The sequence below is a fragment of the Sardina pilchardus genome, chromosome 1, assembly GCF_963854185.1.
Source record: "Sardina pilchardus chromosome 1, fSarPil1.1, whole genome shotgun sequence".
NCBI lineage: Eukaryota > Metazoa > Chordata > Actinopteri > Clupeiformes > Clupeidae > Sardina > Sardina pilchardus.
In genome coordinates, this window is record NC_084994.1 from 36,886,169 (window position 1) to 36,907,927 (window position 21,759).

The window sequence follows — 21,759 nt, forward strand, 5'->3', positions numbered from 1 at the left end:
AAGAATATATGGGCGTTAGCGTAAATATAGGGTGAGCATGCAGCCTAGGAAGTCTATAGGGTTTTTCACTGTCACTCACCTTGTCACCGTCGCACGCACCCACCTTCTCACTCTCTGTCCTATGGCCATAGACCCTTTATATCACATGCTCCGTTTTTGAATGAGACGCGGAAAGAGGAATGAATGGAGGTAGACGAATGCCGGTAACGCAATGGTCTGATATCCTTCAGAATTTCTTTAACAAGTCCGAATTAATGAATGTCAAGTATTGTGCTATTTTTATATGGATTACTCTTCATCATTACGCCCGTTTTGCTATGGAATCTACTGTCGGACTTTCGCAAATGAACTGAATTATAAAGAGGTGAGATCGCTCCTTTTTTCTCTCTATTTTTTGCTGGCGGGATCTCCGAGAAATTGTCTACTTGTTTTTTTTGACCGAACTTACGGATTACCTGTTTTTTGGATTTTATGGACTGTTGGAAGCTTTGCTTTTTTGTTGGAAAGCGCACGGCTGTGCGCGGGGTTTTTGCTTTGGAGTTCGCTGCTTACGCAGTGTGTGGACTAAAAGACTCTGCCCGATTGGGCTGCTATCTCTCTCTCTACCTTCTCACAATTCACTCACACAAATAAATACTCACTTTGAAAGATAATTTGCACGTGCGTTTCATGAACTTAGAAAATTTGTTGACGACTCACATCGAGTTTGTTACAGCCTCATGTAAAGGACGAGGCTGGTTCATGTATTCCCAGGGAAAGGTCCTCTAGCAATTGTGCAGGCACAGTGGAAGGCAATCAACAGACCAGCAGGTGGCGCCGCACTGTGGTCAGCTAATACAACATTGAGAACACATTGATTGTCAAATTATGCCAGAGCAAGAAATTAATATTTAATCATCTTGATCAAATAAGTCATAAACACGTTGACACTTTGAAAGCCTTTTGTTCCAAAACCATTTCTCCTGCTGAAGAGGGTGTTGATCTTCAGTCTCAATCACACACATAACAGACTGCATCATATTCAATAAGTATATTTTTTGCTTAGCCTGTAATATGTTATTAGAAAGCCTAATTCTTTAATTGTAGGCTACTGTTTTTTTTCTGTGGCCCAGTAGAGATTGTCCTGCAGCATTTGATCATTTTTCCGTTCCATGCGGCCCAGCAGTGCTGGAAGGTGGCGCGCTGTCTGCAGCGGTGTCCAGCGGGACGTGGAGCCCAACTGTCAGTTGGTGAGGTTCCAGCTGAGCTGCTCCACCATGTTCCTGCTGCCTCAGGCCTACTGGGACGGCCCTGAACATCAGGGAGGTGAAGGTTCAGTCCTCACTGACTGCTGTGGAACCAGCTGTTGACCTCAATGCAAATGGAGGGACACTAGTGACCCTCAACAGAGTATCCAGCTGCTGCAGGTGAGCTGAGCAGAATGCAGTGGAGTCGGCCTGCTCAAGATAACACAGAACACAGTAAACATCAGGGCTTCTAACACAGAGTCCAGTAATCAGGCACATCTGGGCTTCTGTTATGTTAGTCCTCAGGCTCTGCTCTAATTCATCCTAAAGGTGTTCTATTGGGTGGAGGTCTGTGCAGGCTAGTCAAGTTCATCCACACCAAACTCTGTCATTCATGTCTTTACAGACCTTGCTTTGTGCACTGGTGCACAGTCAGCCCCCTATTTCTATTTTCTCCCCTAAAACGACATGTCCAAGTTGTAAGCTGCACAGATCCCACATAGTTTGAGACTCAGAGATCTGGTATCACTGGAGAGGCAACACTCTCAGTGTCTGTGTGATTCTGGGACTTACTAACCCAGAGACGGGGTTGTTTCTCCGCCCATAGGGTTGCCTATGCAATGACTTGGGTAGCCTGATTTTTGCATAAATAGGCTGTAATATGTTGCTGTTAGAAAGCCTAATTGTTTAATCGTAGGCTACTGTTTTTTCCTTTGGCCCGGAATGAATTGTCCCGCAACATTCAGACATTCAGGGACCTCTAGGCAGGATTTGGACACAACTAGGCCACAGACACAGGTCTTGGCTTCCTGCAGTCCAATTTTGAAGTCAAAAGACTGATGATTGATTTTTTCTTAGGTCTTTTTTGGAGACTCCAAATTGACACTTGGTTATCAAACTGTGTAACCAGAATCAAACACCTCTAACTTGACAACCCCTTTGCCTGCGAACAAAATCTTGGCCTCTAATGAAAGCTGTCACTTTTGGGGTCCTTGCTACTATTTGGGTTTGGATGTCAGTGATCCTGGAATACAATGAAAGAAGCATAATCACAATAATCATCCTTTATTTTCTATTCCGCCTGTGACATTTCGATAATGAATGGCCCAAAAAAGTGCACTGGCAAATGTGTAGATGTGGGAGTGGATCATGGAGAGCCCCCAGTGTAGAGAGGTGGGAGTGGAGACAGTGCAGAGTGTAGAGAGGTGAGAGTGGAGACAGTGCTGAGTGTAGAGAGGTGGGAGTGGAGACAGTGCTGAGTGTAGAGAGGGGGGAGTGGAGACAGTGCTGAGTGTAGAGAGTGGAGACAGTGCTGAGTGTAGAGAGGTGGGAGTGGAGACAGTGCTGAGTATAGAGAGGTGGGAGTGGAGACAGTGCTGAGTGTAGAGAGGTGGGAGTGGAGACAGTGCTGAGTGTAGAGAGGTGGGAGTGGAGACAGTGCTGAGTGTAGAGAGGTGGGAGTGGAGACAGTGCTGAGTGTAGAGAGGTGGGAGTGGAGACAGTGCTGAGTGTAGAGAGGGGGGAGTGGAGACAGTGCTGAGTGTAGAGAGGTGGGAGTGGAGAGTGGAAACAGCCCAGAATGTAGATAGGGGAGAGTGTAGCACAAAGATTCTAGAACAGAGCAAGATGGATCACTGGTCGGATAATACGTTGGATATGTTGAAGTACATTCTAACGCTCCATGGGCGCCATTTTGGTAAGCTGAAAAATAATAAATCGTGGCTTTCACACGGCCAGATCATTACCGAGTAACGAAACAAAACAAAAAACAGCTGGCAACGGCGAAAACAGCTGTTTAGGTGGTTTATATGATTGGAACTGTGTCTGAAATGTTGCGCTTAGCTTACCACAATGGCGCCCTGTTGGACTCGGAGCGTACTTCATTCTTTTGACGCAACTGATCCATCTTGCTCTGTTCTAGAATCTTTGGTGTAGCATGGAGACTGCCCCAAGTGCACTTCCTCGTCCTACTCCTCTCACTCTTTATTCATGTCTTCCTACACACACACACACACACACACATACACACGGCAGAGGTTGCAATTCCCCTTTTTTCAATGAGTGGTGAAAACCTGCACAGTGACATCTCCAGCAAACACATCTCTGTAACAGACACAATGTGAAAATCTATCAATTGTGAATTATATAGTATGTCACAATTTCATTAACAGAATGTGTACGAAATACCTTCTCAACACCTTTAAGACTGTTAAGTAAGACAAATCAGTACTATTAGCATCCACTTAATCAATGAGCCTCAGGTATAAGACCGCACTCTACCAATACTCTTAGCATGACCTTTCAGGAGGTTGTAGCCTACATCAACAGGCCTACAGTACAGTGCATAGTAGCAGCCTAATCATTTCCATCTTAGTCCAGTAGTCTGAGGAGGATCCTTTTGTTGAGCTAAGTCTTCTTCCTTGAGATTTGGTTGAGAAATATTGAACTCCAGGTAAGCAGGTAAATAGACTGTGCCACATTGAGCCATAGAACCGATCTGCACGCTGCAGCCAGGGGCTTCTCATAGATTCACCAGGACAGCAGATGCAGGACAGGTGTGGAACTTAGTGAGAGTGTTTTGGGTGGATGGTGGCAGAGTTGCACTGAATACACCTTACAGTATATACTGAACCTCCAAACCCGACCCTCCTCAAACAATAGCTCACAAATGTCAATATCTATCATCTCTCTGACACTTCTGTAATCAATAATAATGAATAGTCGATCGGTTTCCTGAGACAGGGAACTGCGTCTCTGTGGCACATGACCCGCTCTGCAGTCTGCAGGTCCGACTGGAGCAGCTTGCAGCGGTGTGGGTGGCATGGAGGCACAGGCACAGGGTGGCACACAGTGGAAGTGTGTTGTGTGTGTGTGTGTGTGTGTGTGTGTGTGTGTGTGTGTGTGTGTGTGTGTGTGTGTGTGTGTGTGTGTGTGTGTGTGTGTGTGTATGGGTGGCATGGAGGCACAGGGTGGCACACAGTGAAAGAGTGTGTGTGTGTGTGTGTGTGTGTGTGTGTATGTGTGTGTGTGTGTGTGTGTGTGTGTGTGTGTGTGTGCATGTGTGTGTGTGTGTGTGTGTGTATGGGTGGCATGGAGGCACAGGGTGGCACACAGTGAAAGAGTGTGTGTGTGTGCATGTGTGTGTGTGTGTGTGTGTGTGTGTGTGTGTGTGTGTGTGAGTGGCATGGAGGCACAGGGTGGCACACAGTGGAAGAGTGTGAGTGTCATGATGGACAGATGCCCACTGCCTCAGATGAAGATGAAGGCTATCAGACAGGTGGCATGGAGACACAGGGTGGCACACAGTTAAAGAGTGTGTGTGTGGGTGATGTTAGTGCTCAGACATGTCACACACTGCAAGGGTGCGCTGGACAACAAGCAGGAAGCTTGGCACACACAGACAGGATGTGGAAATGTGACGCGGTCTGAGGAGACCAATCAGAACCCAGACTCAGCGGTCATGTCAGGAGGGACGCTCCGCACGGCTCTGGGGACAAGAGGAGGAACGGCACAGTGAGTTACGAGATGGACTACTCACAAAATGGACACCAGGGACAGACAGCTTTATTCAACATAACAGGGTTGCCTCTGTGCAATATAGTAAGTAACAAGACTGAAATATATACAAAGTATATTTCTAAAGCATGATATCAGTTTTGTGTTTGTTTGTGTTCTGGAATGGTCAGGTCTGAAGATTAAGGAGACAAAATGTGCTGTTCTGTAGGAGACAGTGGAGAGAATCAAAGAATGTCAAAAACGAATAAATGCCTTCACAATAGCAACAAAACCCAGTTGTGTTGTGCAGAAGTCAGGGGTGATACACAGCTGATAGTCCTACAGAATAGACTGTTAGAATTTGTATTATGGCAAGAAAAAAGCAGCTAAGTAAAGAAAAACGAGTAGCCATCATTACTTTAAGAAATGAAGGTCAGTCAGTCCGAAAAATTGGGAAAACTTTGAAAGTGTCCCCAAGTGCAGTCGCAAAAACAATCAAGCGCTACAATGAAACTGGCCGTCCCAGGAAAGGAAGACCAAGAGTCACCTCTGCTGCGGAGGATAAGTTCATCCGAGTCACCAGCCTCAGAAATCGCAAGTTAACAGCAGCTCAGATTAGAGACCAGGCCAATGCCACACAGTTCTAGCAGCAGACACATCTCTAGAACAACTGTTAAGATGAGACTGCCCGAATCAGGCCTTCATGGTAGAATAGCTGCTAGGAAACCACTGCTAAGGACAGGCAACAAGCAGAAGAGACTTGTTTTTGCTAAAGAACGCAAGGAATGGACATTAGACCAGTGGAAATCTGTGCTTTGGTCTGATGAGTCCAAATCTGAGATCTTTGGTTCCAACCACCGTGTGGACTGCAGAGTGAAGGCAAAAGGGCCAACAAGTGCTAAGCATCTCTGGAACTCCTTCAAGACTGTTGGAAGACCATTTCAGGTGACTCTTGAAGCTCATCAAGAGAATGACAAGAGTGTGCGAAGCAGTATTAAAAGCAAAAGGTGGCTACTTTGAAGAACCTGAAATATGAGACATATTTTCAGTTGTTTCACACTTTTTTGTTAAGTATATAATTCCACATGTTTAATTCATAATTCTAATGCCTTTGGTATGAATTTACAATTTTCATAGTCATATAGTATGAAAATAAAGAAAACTCTTTGAATGAGAAGGTGTGTCCAAACTTTGGGTCTGTACTGTATATATACTATATATATATATATATATATATATATATATACTGTATATATACTGTATATATATATATATATATATATATATATATATATATATAGAGAGAGAGAGAGAGAGAGAGAGAGAGAGAGAGAGAGAGAGAGAGAGAGCCTGCTGAGCCTGTTGAATTGAAATTAAACTGCCATCCTCTGTGCTCTCATAATGTCATTAAATGATAACTGATTTATAGGATTGAGACATTATTATGCCATATAAACAGCAAAAAGACATCTTTACATTTGTAATAGACTTTTGTTGTTGCCAGAGTGTTGCCAATCTTTTTGCTGTTTATATGGCATAATAATGTCAGTCTGAGTATTAGTACAGTTTCTGCATATGTGGAAGAATTAATACAATCTAAAAATAACAATGATTTTGTTAGTAAATTGGGAAATGCATGGCTTTGATTAAATGTTTACATCACATGATAACCTACAGTATCACTTCCTAGTTCCCTATGTTGAAGAAGATACAAGAAAATTGAGTCAGAATTAAAATGAAACTGTTCTTGAGTATATCCATGTCCTTCTTGTGTCTTCAATCCACTTCCTCTAGGAATCCACAAACTCAGGAATCAGGATATATAGTTTACAATAATATAATCAGGTGTGTACACAAACATGTTTAATCGGAATAGTGTGGCATGCATGATTACATCAACATAAGAAAAAAATGTGTAAATCTGTTATTTAATGTTTAAATAGGCTATGCAAATTAGGAATAATCTCATTAGCCTAAAATTTGCGTACATTTTAAAAGACGGAATCTGTGTTTTGGATAAAGCCAGATTCAAAATGTTTTTTTGTTTTTTTTCGTGTTGTTAATATATTAAATGGGAGAAAAATTACAGAGGGATTTATGGATATCTACTCCTGTTGTCTTGTAAATCTGAATATACTGTCAAGACTCAATAGCTTTGAAAAAATTGTTTTTTGCCATGTTTTTAATAATAACATTTCATACATATCAGGTTAGGAGTACTATATCAACAAACTCCTCTGTGAAAGGCTTGTAAAAATAGTTTGATATACTGTAAGACTGGGAGGTTTGGTGCATGTAAGTGCTTCAGAAGTGGATATATTGTTTTGGGAGTGGGAGAGGAAACTCGTTTTGAGAAAACAGCCTTGTTCCTCTCCTTTCCTCTGTCAGCATGACTGGAACAGCAAGTTGACTTTATGATACCTTTTCTCCCTCACTCTTTCAGCATAATTATGTAGACAAACATCTCAAACTTTTTGTAGTTCAAACCTTCAAGACAACGAATATGCTGACTACGCATCCATTTAATTTTGTGTCTCTTGTCTCATAAGAAATGATTCAGCTCTCATATGTTCTGACCTGTCTTTCATAAACCCCCTTTTGGCGAAATAAGGAGCAACACAATAGATTTTTAGTTTTAAGTTTAACTTACATTACACTGAGATTGAGGAGATGGAAGAAGAATACTAGAATGTCCAAGAGAAATAAAGTAGAAAATGGCCAGATTTCCTTTATTCTTTTCCAATTGTTCGCTTGAACCACTCCGCACAGCCACTAGGGGGAGTAGTTTTTCCAATTTACTTTGGAACGTGCTATTTTTGCCCATGTGACCAACGCGGAACCGGTGAAAACGAAAGTAAAGGAAGACTCCAGGGCAAGTCACGCTCAGGATTTTTCTATCAATTTTATGTCGGTAAGTAGGCTATACATACAAAATTACAATTAGGCCAACGGCTGTATGCTATTCTAAAGATGTAGTGATGGTGGCTTATTCGTGGACTGAAAAAAAAGAAGATAGGACCCTAGGGAATCATCAACAACCGGAGACGAGACGAAACGGAGTTGTTGATGATGGCGGCCTACGTTGTAATAGTCGCCTAGAGTAGATCAGGCCTACTTTTCCACAATTTGCAGGTCTTCACTCAGATATTGCAGCCGTGGACATGAGAGAAATATCGTATTAGCCACTTCGGGACTAGACTCGTCTAGATTCATCGACTGTTGGCCATTGATCAAGTGGATCCAGTGTAGTTGTAATATGTAATATTGGTAGACTGGGTAGGCCTACAGTTTGGACATGAAGTGTTCAGCAAGCCCAAGTTGTAATTTGTACATAGTATTAGCGCCCTAATAGCCATATGCGAGGTGCTCGGGGTACAGTTGAGGGTGGTGGTGGGGGGATGTTTTTCTTCTGCACTTCCGCTCACCTGTCATTCCAGTGCGTTCTATCAAGACGGCTGTTATAGGGTGCTTCTCAAAGTCAAGGATTGCTCCTTCCAAGCCACTTTTTCAAGGACGTTACGTCATCAAATCTCGTCAAGCACTGTTCCAAAGTCAAGGATGCTTTCAAATTCTAGCAAGTACTGAGTCCTTCATTCTGAGAATTTCGGAGAATTTTGGAGGATGCATCTATGGATCCTCGGAGTGAAGAAATAACCCACAATCCTTTGCGTATGAACAATTAGAAATTTTCTGACGGTGCGGTTTAAAAAAAAAGAGAGAGAGGGAGATGGAAAGTAGATGCAAAGAAGCAGTGCGTGTTAATGTAGGCTAAATATGATTTATCAAGTGTTTTGTTAATGCCATCGTATATTTGCTCAGGCATTTATATCAAGTTATTGTGCATATTCATCATAAATGCATATGTCAATGTGCATGAACAAGTTGCGATAGACTTGTTATTAATTTATCTCAGAACTTCGCCCAATACGAACTTTGTAGAAGTTTAACATTTGCTGTTGCCAATTACCGGTATAACTTTCCATTGACACTAACATAATTATAAACTACGGATTGTGATATGTGAAGACCAAGCTGAATGTGGAAATACTGTAGGCTACTCCAAAAAGTTTATTTAGAGGAAAGTGCAGCCGCAGTTGTCGGAACTCCTGTAAAAGCAGCACAATTTCCACGGTTCTAATTAAGCGCGCAGCCGGAACCGTGCACAATTGACGTGCACTTCCACACTCGCTAGGCTGTTCCATTGCATGTGATCTTGACGGCTGGAGAGGGTACTGGGAAGGTGTGTAGCCTTGTCTCTCTAGCACTCGACTTGAAAGAAAGCATTCTATCAAGGACGAGCTCTTGACTTTGAGAAACACCCATAGAGATCCCTAAGACATGTGACCAACTTCATCAAAACACAAAGAATTATGGGTATGTTTGGCTCGCCTTATGCCAGCCCATGTAAACTAGTGTTCTGGGTCTATGATCTGGCATGATAATAATGAAAACTAAGCGTGAAACAATTGTGGATCAGAAATGGACGCACAGATCTGATTGGTCCACACAGATGCTAAATGTAATCATTTCATCAGCAACCTTATCCGTCTTTATGCCGTCCTCTCTTTATCTTTATTTCCTGTTTTTACTGATTGATTGATTGATTGATTGATGGATTGATGGATTGATTGATAGATTATTGATTAGGATGGATTCCCCTCAAGAGGGTGAGGACGCGGTCAGTGGAAATGAGACAGGCAGAGCAGCATGTGCCGTGTCCAGTCACGTGTCCCTGAAGAGCGAGGAGTCCGTTACTCATGGACATCAGGGAGTCAGCAAAGGACAAGTGCAATTCAGTGCAGGGTGAGTTACAGTAAACAGAGTACACACACACACACACACACACACATACACACACACACACACACACACACACACACACACACACACACACACACACACACGTACACACACAAACACACCAGGCCCTAATCCTATTTCTACTCTTTCAGAACAATAATGGCACTACTCAAGTTAGCACAACTTCTCAGATCCAACTTGACAGTCTCAAATCCATTTGATTTGAGGTGCAGGGGAGCTATCAGTTCAAAAATGTGTGGATTCAAGTTAATGCAGACTGTTAGCAGAGCCCATTATTAGACATTCTGTCATTATAGATAGATACTTTATTCAACATTCAATTATAGTGAGGTTGTCTGGTTTTAAAATTAATATCTGAACATGGATTACAAAGGGGATTTAAAAAATGTTTATATTATGTTTTCACATGCAATATGCAGCATAAGATTAGCTGTCTAATATTGTTCACGTTAATGATTGGAAATATGCTTCTAAGTAGTGCTTATGCTACACTAGTGTAGGCAAGACTACTCAATGTTTTCTAATAGAATTTGAATGTCCAAAGTTTCACGAAGTCCACCTGCAACATCCATTTGTTTTTTTGTAAGGGACAGTTCAGTCCGAGAGGGCAGATGGGCAGTTGCCCGAGCAACTTTAGCCCTGCCCTGCAAGCAATATTGCTTACAGTATTTAAGCTCTATATTTTACCACTTCCAGAAAATTGACTTTCACTTTCATGGCATTGTATTGGAACTACAGTATGATAAAGTTATTATCATATATATATTGTGCGCACTGGCGGCGATCTGTGTGTGTTTGTTTGATAACACTACATCAGGTAACTTCTTGTAGGCTACAACTGTACTGTATTGGGTTTTTGGCAACGCCCCCTCGTCACAGTTCAGTCAGAGAGGGCCTTTTTTTGGCCACACAAACACTCTGACTCTGAATCAGCATCCGACTGTGACACTGTAGACTCTGGCACCAGCACACTGGCCACAGGTCAGAAGAACGAGTCAATAGTTCACTTGCTCATTGTTCAGACGCACGGAGCAAGTGGTGATGTCTCCTTCCCACAGACGTTTACGTGCGCTCGATTGTCTCTAGGACCCTCCCCCTCCACACATTAGCCACTTACATTGGCCATTCCCTATCCTCTCACACTCATTGCCCTGCCACAGATTCCGGATTAGCTGATGCGCCCCTTCCATGTTTACATTAATGTATATATTTTAAAAAAAAGAGTGTGTGTGTGTGTGTGTGTGTGTGTGTGTGTGTGTGTGTGTGTGTGTGTGTGTGTGTGTGTGTGTGTGTGTGTGTATGTGTGTGCATGTCTGTTTGTGAGGATAAGGAATAAGAAAGCATTGTGTGTGTATGTGTTGAGTTATGGTGTTATTCTGTCTCCTTTTGTATCCAGACCACAGCCACACAGACCAGTGTCTCCAGTGCCCAGCTGTCTGTCTATGAAGAGTGACATGTCCATGGATCCCCCTTACAGTTTCAGCAGTGGACCACCACAATATGATCCAAGGTGAGATTGCAGATATTGCACCTATACCCTCGAGAAGTGTGTGTGTGTGTGTGTGTGTGTGTGTGTGTGTGTGTGTGTTAAAGGTAAGAGGCAGCATGCTGTGTGTGTGTGTGTGTGTGTGTGTGTGTGTGTGTGTGTGTGTGTGTGTGTGTGTGTGTGTGTGTGTGTGTGTGTGTGTGTGTGTGTGTGTGTGTGTGTGTGTGTGTGTGTGTTAAAAGTAAGGGACAACATGCTGTATGTGTGGGTGTGTCTGTGTGGAAAAAGAATGAGAAAGCCAGTGTCTCCAGTGCCCATCTGTGTGTCTATGAAGAGTGACATGTCCATGGATTCCACTTACAGTTTCAGCAGTGCACCACCACCATCTGATCCAAGGTGAGATTGTAGATATTGCACCTAGGGCTCCAGAGTGCAAACAATTTGGTCGCATATGCGCCCAAAAAATGTAAGAGTGCGCTTACTTCTATCCAAACTGTATAGAAGTAAACCCCCTCTCCTTGGCCCGCTTTCTCTCGCTCTCCCTCTCCCTCTCGTGCGCGCTCAATGGACACCCGCCCCCCACATGCTCTTTCAGAATAAGTAATGACGCATAGAAGACGACAAGCTAAATTATAATAAAATACGGTTAGCATCATAGCATACTGCACAAATTTGATTAAAACTCTTGCATTCAAGTTGACTGATCATCTCAATGTTTTCCAACTCCAAGACCCAAAAGGGCTTGTCCTAAGGAGAAAAGGTATTAGCCTACCTTGAAACTTAAACACACATGGGAAAACTGAACAGTCCAACCGGTAGACTATAATAAGCTAGCCAACTATGCTAGCCTACTTTGTTTACAATATTTTGAGGCTTCAAGCCGACAGCTGCATTAAAGAGGCGGAGTTGTAATATGAATAGTCATGAATGTCATGAATATCAGAAATTTCAGTATAGAATATATAGGCCTAAATAATTATATTATGTATACACACACACACACACACACCTATATATCGCCTATAAATCTTTAAAAAAAATCTTAAGAAATAATATGTAGGCCTATATTCCTTATACTGTATAATGTGTTTCAAATAAAGACAAGCTTTTTCTACACCTTATTGTTAAAAAATCATTCACATTATCTGAAAGGAGAGCGATAAAAGGTGACCTTTTGGCGCTAAAGGCGATGCAAGGGAAAATGTGGGTGCACCTAAAAAAAAAAAGCTAGGCGCACCAGTGCAACCAATGCAAAAAGTTAGTCTGGAGCCCTGTATACCCTTGAGAAGTGTGTGTGTGTGTCTGTGTGTCTGTGTGTCTGTGTGTCTGTGTGTACAGTATGTGTAGTATGTGTTGAGTTGTTATTCCATCTTCTTGTGTATCCAGACCACAGACACACAGACCAGTGTCTCCAGTGCCCAGCTGTGTGTCTATGAAGAGTGACATGTCCATGGATCCCCCTTACAGTTTCAGCAGTGGACCACCACAATCTGATCCAAAGTGAGATTTCAGCTGTCACTCCTATACCCTCGAGAAGTGTGTGTGTGTGTGTGTGTGTGTGTGTGTGTGTTAAAGGTAAGAGGCAGCATGCTGTGTGTGTGTGTGTGTGTGTGTGTGTGTGTGTGTGTGTGTGTGTGTGTGTGTGTGTGTGTGTGTGTGTGTGTGTGTGTGTGTGTGTGTGTGTGTGTGTGTGTGTGTGTGTGTGTGTGTGTGTGCATGTCTGTGTGTGAGGAAAAGGAATAAGAAAGCATTGTGTGTGTACAGTATGTGTTGAGTTATGGTGTTATTCTGTCTCCTTTTGTATCCAGACCACAGCCACACAGACCAGTGTCTCCAGTGCCCAGCTGTCTGTCTATGAAGAGTGACATGTCCATGGATCCCCCTTACAGTTTCAGCAGTGGACCACCACAATATGATCCAAGGTGAGATTGCTGATATTGCACCTATACCCTCGAGAAGTGTGTGTCTGTGTATGTGTGTGTGTGTGTGTGTGTGTGTGTGTGTGTGTGTGTGTGTGTGTGTGTGTGTGTGTGTTAAAGGTAAGAGGCAGCATGCTGTGTCTATGTGTGTGTGTGTGTGTGTGTGTGTGTGTTAAAAGTAAGAGACAACATGCTGTATGTGTGGGTGTGTCTGTGTGGAAAAAGAATGAGAAAGCTAGTGTCTCCAGTGCCCAGCTGTGTGTCTATGAAGAGTGACATGTCCATGGATTCCACTTACAGTTTCAGCAGTGCACCACCACTATCTGATCCAAGGTGAGATTGTAGATATTGCACCTATACCCTCGAGAAGGGTGTGTGTGTGTGTGTCTGTGTGTCTGTGTGTATGTGTGTACAGTATGTGTTGAGTTGTTATTCCATCTTCTTGTGTATCCAGACCACAGACACACAGACCAGTGTCTCCAATGCCCAGCTGTGTGTCTATGAAGAGTGACATGTCCATGGATCCCCCTTACAGTTTCAGCAGTGGACCACCACAATATGATCCAAGGTGAGATTGCAGATATTTCACCTATACCCTCGAGAAGGGTGTGTGTGTGTGTGTGTGTGTGTGTGTGTGTGTGTGTGTGTGTGTGTGTGTGTGTGTGTGAAAGGTAAGACACAACATGCCGTGTCTGTGTGTGTGTCTGTGTGTGTGTGTTAAAAGTAAAAGACAACATGCTGTTTATATGGGTGTGTGTGTGTCTGTGTGGGAAAAGAATGAGAAAGCCAGTGTCTCCAGTGCCCAGCTGTGTGTCTATGAAGAGTGACATGTCCATGGATCCCCCTTACAGTTTCAGCAGTGGAGCACCACACTCTGATCCAAGGTGAGATTGCTGATATTGCACTTATACCTATACACACCCAGAAGTGTGTGTGTGTGTGTGTGTGTGTGTGTGTGTGTGTGTGTGTGTGTGTGTGTGTGTGTGTGTGTGTGTGTGTGTGTGTGTGTGTGTGTGTGTGTGTGTGTGTGTGTGTGTGTGTGTGTGTGTGTGTGTGCGCGCGCGCGTGCGTGTGTGAGTGCGCGCGCGCGTGCGTGAGTGCGTGCTCGGGTAAATTACCATAATCGGTCATAAAATATGAAATATTTTCCTCTATTCACCATAGAAGAGTTTTTGAGAGAAAAAGGAGCACTTGATGCACCCTAGCGTGTGTGTGTGTGTGCGAGTACATGGGTATGTGCCTTGTTAGCTTATGCTCTGCTTGTCTAAACAGCACATAGTAATTCATCTGCACATCTGCATCTTAACCTCCACTTGTGGTGCTTTTGAATGTGTTCATGCACATGTGTGGGACTGTTATGATATCAGCTTTTTTATTATTGGTAAGGATGCAGTGAATGATGCATCCGTCGCTGTTATTGTTGTCTCTGCAGTGGGTTTAGGAACCAGCCTGTAGCTACAGCATTTGTGTTCAATCTCTTGCTGGCCACTCACACGGTCGGTCACTAGCACTCACTCACAATCTGATCTCCATAGTGAGATTTCAGCATCACACCTACTGTACACCCTGGAGAAGTGTAGCCACTCACAGTCACTACTAGCACCCTACTAGCACTCTCTTGCTGGCCACTCACACGGACGGTCACTAGCACTCACTCAGTGTGTGCACAGTCACTAGCACGTACTCACTGACATCTCCCTCACCTTAAAGGGGCCACACATGCTGCTTAAATGCTGCCCCCTTCACTTTTCACATTTGTGTGATATTATCGTGTGCCATATCGTTATCGGCCATAACAAACTATAGCAAAATAAACAAAATAAACATTGGTTATCGTTATGGGCCCTAACATTCTATATCGGTGCATCTCTACTAACTATCAGCTTTTCTGCAATGGAAGGATCCAGTGAATAATGAGGGCAATTATTAATTATTGTGTCTCTGCAGTGGGAGTAGGAATACCCTGACCCAGGATCAGTCCAGGTGTGGAGTGTGTGAGCAGCTACTGAGGGACCCAGTCATCACCGGCTGTGGACACAGTTTCTGCAGGCAGTGCATCAGCAGCCACTGGAGCCAGTCTGGTCCATCAGGAGACTACAGCTGTCCCCAGTGCAGAAAGAGACCCAGAACACATCTCATTACAAACCCTGACACAACTATGCCACAACCACTTGTATATCCACATACATCCATGCCACAACCTCATACATACCCACCTGCAACCATGACACAACCTCACCTATACCAACCTACAACCATGGCACAACCTCGCTTATACCCACCTACAGCCATGGCACAACCTCACCTACACCAATCTTCAGCTATGGCACAACCTCACCTATACCCACCTAAAGCCATGACACGACCTTTGTCATACCAACACAGTGAAATGGCACTTCATCTGAACTCTAACATGGCACAAGTTCCTCCATACCCACACACAGACACGGGACAGCATCCTCAGTACTCAGACTCAGCCATGGGGCAGCATAATCATCCACACATCCAGCACCCTCTTTATCCACACATCCACATGGCACAGATCTCTTCACAGTCTCCTTTAGATGAGCACACAGTCATGAGAGGCAGCACCCATCTGCCAACTGAGCATGCTCCAGTCAAAAGGGCCAAACTAACAGGTGAGTCTTAAAATATCTCCATCATATCTGTGTCCATGATCGGGGCTTGTGCTTGGATGAAGAGACCATTCATTTGCAATAAATCAAAATGTTATACAATCTGTTATCTGTTAAGATAGTAAAAGGTTATTTTACACACTTGTTGTAAAAACACTATTGTACTGTTGTGCTAAAGAAATGTGTTCTAGACAGACACTGACCGGTTAATTATGAATAATGTTTATCTCTTGGTTTGTGTATTGTAAAATAGACAACCATGATCTGAACAGAGTACTGATGACCCATAAAGCCAGTATGAAGAGGAGGTTTGAGAGCATATGTGAAGGTATCATAAGGTCAGGGACTCAAACACTCCTGAACAAGATCTACACAGAGCTCTACATCACAGAGGGAGAGAGTGAAGGGGTGAATAATGAGCATGAGGTTTGGCAGGTGGAGTCAGCATCCAGGCCACAAACTACAGAAGACACAGCAATCAACTGTAATGATATCTTCAAGCCCTTGCCTGGACAGGAGAGACACATAAGAACTGTCATGACCAAGGGGATTGCTGGCATTGGAAAAACCGTCTCAGTGCAGAAGTTCATCCTTGACTGGGCAGAGGAGAGAGCTAACCTGGATGTAGATTTCATTTTTGTGCTTCCGTTCCGTGAGCTGAATTTGGTCAAACACGATCAGTACAGTCTTCACAGGCTCCTGCTTGACTTCCACCCTGAGCTTAGAGAGCTACAAGATGGTGAATACAAAGATTGCCACATTGTGTTCATCTTTGATGGTCTGGATGAGACTAGACTTTCACTGAATTTCCAAGAGAACCAGAAGTTGTCTGATGTGACACAAACATCATCAGTGGATGTGCTGATGACGAGCCTCATTGAGGGAACTTTGCTTCCCTCTGCTCTCATCTGGATAACCTCCCGACCTGCAGCAACCAGTCAAGTTCCTTCTCAGTGCATCAGTCAGGTAACAGAAGTACGAGGATTCAATGACCCACAAAAGGAAGAGTACTTCAGGAAGAGAGTCAGTGACCATAATCAAGCCAACAGAATCATCTCACACATTACAGCAACCAGGAGTCTTCACATCATGTGCCACATGCCAGTCTTCTGTTGGATCTCAGCCACTGTCCTTCAGAAAATACTGGAACAGGATGATGGGAAGGAAGCCCCCAAAACTTTGACTGAGATGTTCATACACTTCCTGCTCATCCAGACCACCAGGAAGAACCAGAAGTATCAAGAAGAAAGTGAGACAGATAGACAGAGCCTCCTAGAATCACATAAGGGTGTCATATTGAAACTAGCAGAGCTGGCTTTCAAGCATCTGGAGAATGGCAATCTCATGTTCTATGAGGAAGACCTGAGAGAGTGTGGCATTGATGTCAGTGAAGCTTCAGTGTACTCTGGCATGTGCACTGAGATCTTCAGGGAGGAATGTGTGTTTCACCACAAGAAGGTCTACTGCTTTGTGCATCTGAGCATCCAGGAGTTTCTTGCTGCACTTCATTTGTTTGCCTCCTACTTGAATAAGAACATGAAGGTCCTGGAGGCATTTCTTAGCAGAAAGTCTAGGTCTTTACCAGATGTGCCTCTTGATGAGTTGCTGAAGAATGCAGTAAACAAAGCCTTGGAAAGCAAGAATGGACACCTTGATTTGTTTGTTCGCTTCCTTCATGGCATTTCTCTGGTGTCAAATCAGAGACTTTTGCTTGGCCTCCTGACACACACACACAGCAGCCCAGACAGTGTTAAGAAAACCATCAAGAACCTGAAGGTGATGCAGAGACAAAATATCTCCCCTGAGCGGTGCATCAACCTGTTCCACTGCCTGGTGGAAATGCATGACTCTTCTGTTCATGATGAAATCCAGGCTTTCCTGAAGGCAGAGAAAGGTGCTGTGAAACAGCTCACATTGGCTCACTGCTCAGCCTTGGCTTATGTGCTTCTGATGTCTGATGAGGTGCTGGATGAGTTTGACCTGAAGAAATACAAAACTTCAGACGAGGGACGGAGGAGACTGGTGCCAGCTGTGAGATGCTGCAGAAAGGCACTGTGAGTATCAAAATGAATACTTCAGTGATTACACACACTGCACAATCCTGACATTTTTGCTAGAGCTCATGTTTGATATGTAGGCTGATTTAATATAGAAGAATAGTTTACACAGAGAAATCGAACAACAGTTTACTGTGTGTGTGTGTGTGTGTGTGTGTGTGTGTGTGTGTGAGCCATTCTGCTTACTACATAGCGATAAAACAATGGAATCCACAGCGCACATTATGAACGGGTGCCCTGCGTTTAAAGGCCTTTACATCGCGCGCCATGACCGCATTGTAAGCATAACAGCACAAGAACTGCGTAAATCTTCTGGACAAAGCAAAATACACACAAATAAGACTGTTCAAACCAACTGGTTTTCAAATCTGAATGATAACGCATACGCTCTAAGGAGTGTCCTCACCGAACACTCCAGACATTGTAGTTGTCAATGAACTTTCTAAGAACATTCTGATTTTGGAAGTAGGTTGTTGCTTTGATGCGTACATGGAACTGTGTTTTTCTGAGAAAATGTTAAAATACCAGCCATTAACAAATGCTTTAGCTGCATGTGGTTACAGTACCAAACTGATTATCCTAATTTATGGTAGTCTAGGACATGTGCACAGACTCTGCCTTAGAGGCTTGCAAATTGCTGGACTGAGTAAAAAGACCTCTAAGCGATTAGCCAAATACTGTTCTGTATCAGCAATCATAGGTAGTCTGCATGTTTGGAGAAGGCGATGCCACCTCTATCCTTAAGATACATAGCCTATTTATTTATTTATTCATTCATGTGGTTGTGACTATCAGCATAATGTTTGTATTGTCTAGTGAGATATAACAGGCTCTTTGACATTATTTGGATGCTGTGTTGTTTTAATCAGTATTGGCCATTCTAAATAAAATAATCAAATGTGTGTGTGTGTGTGTGTGTTTGTTAGTTAGGGTAGGGGTGGGTGTACAGTTTTTTGCACATCTCAAAATTTGACAGTATCTTATTTTCCAGTTTGTTAGGTTTCCTATTTATCTATTTCCTGTTGTGTGAATGATCCCATCATGAGAATATTCCATCTCTGCACCTGATCAAATCAATTCAGCATGCAGGTGCAAATGTTCCATGGAGGTGTATGGTATAAATGGGGTGTAATTAAAAACACTGAACATGATGTTTTCCAGTCTGAACTGTTTAGATAAGTCAGATTTCTGTTCATGCAGCTCTGGGTTAATCACACTGATCAGTCTTTAGTGGTGTTGTGTCTGTAGTTGGACAGCGTTAACTCAGCATGGTATTCAGGGCTTATATATTCTCTCCTCTTATCCCCCCCGTGTTGGTTTGGGTCTGGATTACATACTCTATGGGGAGCACATGTATTATTTTCCTCCCTCACCCTTCCTGCAGATTTAAACATGATCCATTCCTTGCCTCTTCTGCAGACTTGCTGGCTGTAAGCTAACAGAAAAGTCCTGGGAGATTTTGACCTCAGCTCTGCAGTCTGCAAACTCCCCCTTAAGAGAGCTGGACCTGAGTCAGAATGACCTGCAGGCATCAGAAGAAAAGCTGCTCTCTGCTCTACAGAGTCCAAACTGCAAACTGGAGACTCTGAGGTCAGTAATATTGTAGACTATTTTGAGACACATACAGTTAAAAGTATATTGTGTTAACCAGACAAGAACACAGTTGCTGTTTGCTTACTTTGATTGATTATCCTCTGATTCTGGTCTCTTTTTCATGTTTGTTTCATTCAGACTTGTTGGCTGTAAACTGAGGGGAAGATTTCTGGCCTTGGCCCACCACGGGGCAAACCCCCACCTGAGAGAGCTGGACATGAGTGACAGTGAGCTTGAGGACCATGGAGGAGAACTGCTCCATCAACCACTGAATCAAGACTGTAAAGTGAGGTCTGTATTTTGCACAGTGCACAGACACGGTTGTCTGTGTGATGTACTAAGCAGCTAACATCTTTATTTGCCATTTCATATTTGGTATTGAAGACAAGTTGCTCATTAACCTGACTTTCGCCAGATCCTGTAGTTCGCTGTCTGCTTCACACAAGGATCTGGGACTTCTCGATAGGAGATGTATTTCTGAAGGCGGGTCCTTGTAAAACATCCTCGCATGTGATTCGATAAACCACTTGCCTGTTATCTTGAATGACGTGCTAGGCTTCTTCAAGCTCTTGCCAAACCCGGTCGGAAGAAGAGTAAAAACATCCTTGCCACCAATAAATGTCTTCAAAACTATTCTCTGTTAATCTTTTAAAGAATGAATACTCGATAGATTCGACAAAACGGTTGAAATAGCAGAATCAATGTCAGCACAAGACTCCTCGCTGCGTGCCGCCATTGTTATTTGAATCAAACACTCGCTTCGGCGCTCCTGATTGGTTGCTTATTTTTTGATCACTGGCCCAGGGGTTTGGATTGCCCTCGCGTCCAGACCCTTGTGTGGAGCTCAGCGAAACGCCTCTGGTGGAGCATGGCGGAACTACAAGGGTCTGGCGAGAGTCAGGCTAGTTGCTCATGGTGTTCTCCTCTCTTTCTTCAGACTTACCAGCTGTAAACTCAAATACAGCTACTCTGAAGTTGTGATCTCAGTTCTGCAGTCATATATTTCTCAACTGTGTGAGCTGGACATGAGTGGCTGTAATCTGCAAACATCAGAAGAGAAGCTGCTCTCTGGTCTTAGAAACCCAAACTGCCAACTGGAGAAACTGAGGTCAGTAAAATATATAATAAAGATGCCGTTTTTGGGACCAGAATGAAGATGTGAGTTTGTGAAACAACGGCTTTTAATACTGGGCCAATTAAGTGAAAGTGAATTTGTCCCAGACTTCTTAGTTAGCATTAATACTCCCTGCTACTAGCTGACACATTTAAAGTGTCCTACATTTGAGAACTGATATTCAAGATACAGTACAAGGCCGTAGGGGTAACAATAGATACTGATTTGTCATATTGGTCTGATGGTTGTGCACTAATACAAGAGAGTGAAATCCAATGGCATGCAGGGATACTGTCCTCTAAAATAAAATGTTGTAAATTAGCACATTTTGAAGAAGCTACAAGCAACTTTCTCTCTCCCTCTCTCTCTCTCTCTCTCTCTCTCTCTCTCTCTCTCTCTTTCTCTCTCTCTTCAATAGTGGTTATTTGCCTTTATACAGAACGCCTTTTAGGCCGTGACAGGCTCCCTTCCTGCATGTCCACACTCCACAGTAGCTAGCAGAAACATCAACAGTGCATGTCTGAGTCGTGTCAGCATGGGGTTTATCCAGGAGGACAGATCGTCCCCTTGGATTATTTATCCACATCCACACACACACAGTTTATGAACTTATTCCCTTTGTTTACTAATCCATGTGCATGGTTCCTAACATGTACCCTGTTTCTGAGCTCTGATTTCTAATCTGTAACATGGTGGTCGTTGAACAGGGTTGGACTCTTCACTGGTGTTATGCACTTTGATTGATTGAATAGCAGTAGACTTTATTAATCACACAATGACAACATTGATACTTTAAACTTCAATTGATATGTCTTATTTGATGTCACTATTTGTAATTCTCTGTTACATGGGTTATGATATTACAGACTTGTTGGCTGTAAACTGAGGGGAAGTTATCTGGCCTTGGCCCACCAGGGGGCAAACCCCCACCTGAGAGAGCTGGACATGAGTGAGAGTGAGCTGGAGGACCATGGAGGAGAACTGCTCCATCAACCACTGAATCAAGACTGTGAAGTGAGGTCTGTATTTTGCACAGTGCACACTGTGACGGGGCGAGTATAGCCAGAGAGGGTTAAAGCGGAGCGAGAGGCGCAAACGTTCCATCATTTCCGCGTTCTGTCTTCACAAGGGGGAGGGGGGCTAAATCCCCCTTTAAGCAGACCTGCTAACATTCGAAATGCACTGCTTGTGTGGGTTGCCTATCTGACAGAGATCGATATCCCACTATGACGTCTTTGCAACACGCCCCTTTAAGCAGACCGGAACTGTTCGAATTTTGCTTCCATAGAGATGCATTACGTTGCTCTATCTTGTCAATAAGGTGCTGTGTCCACCAAATGCGTTTTTTTACAGCCAGAGCGCGCAAAACCTCCTCCTCTCGGCGCTTCGATAGCTACATAGACTTTACATTG

The 21,759-nt window shown here is 43.5% G+C and overlaps 1 protein-coding gene across 1 annotated transcript; it reads left to right on the forward strand.

Annotated features, from left to right (window-relative positions):
- Window positions 1–7,586: 7,586 nt before the first annotated feature.
- On the forward strand, window positions 7,587–17,641 carry LOC134089416 (NLR family CARD domain-containing protein 3-like). Its single transcript, XM_062543862.1, has 9 exons — window positions 7,587–7,632; window positions 9,357–9,524; window positions 10,939–11,052; window positions 12,415–12,528; window positions 12,837–12,950; window positions 13,402–13,515; window positions 13,724–13,831; window positions 14,895–15,586; window positions 15,837–17,641. The coding sequence occupies exons 2-9, from the start codon at window positions 9,370–9,372 to the stop codon at window positions 17,639–17,641; spliced, it is 3,216 nt and encodes a 1,071-aa protein (XP_062399846.1). The 5' UTR covers window positions 7,587–7,632; window positions 9,357–9,369.
- The last annotated feature ends 4,118 nt before the right edge of the window (window positions 17,642–21,759 follow it).

Coding starts and splice junctions, on each gene's coding strand:
- LOC134089416 (XM_062543862.1), top strand. CDS start 9,370: ATGGATTCCCCTCAAGAGGGTGAGGACGCGGTCAGTGGAAATGAGACA. Junction 9,525..10,938: donor CAAGTGCAATTCAGTGCAGG/GTGAGTTACAGT, acceptor TTTTGTATCCAG/ACCACAGCCACACAGACCAG. Junction 13,516..13,723: donor CCACCACAATATGATCCAAG/GTGAGATTGCAG, acceptor GTGTGGGAAAAG/AATGAGAAAGCCAGTGTCTC.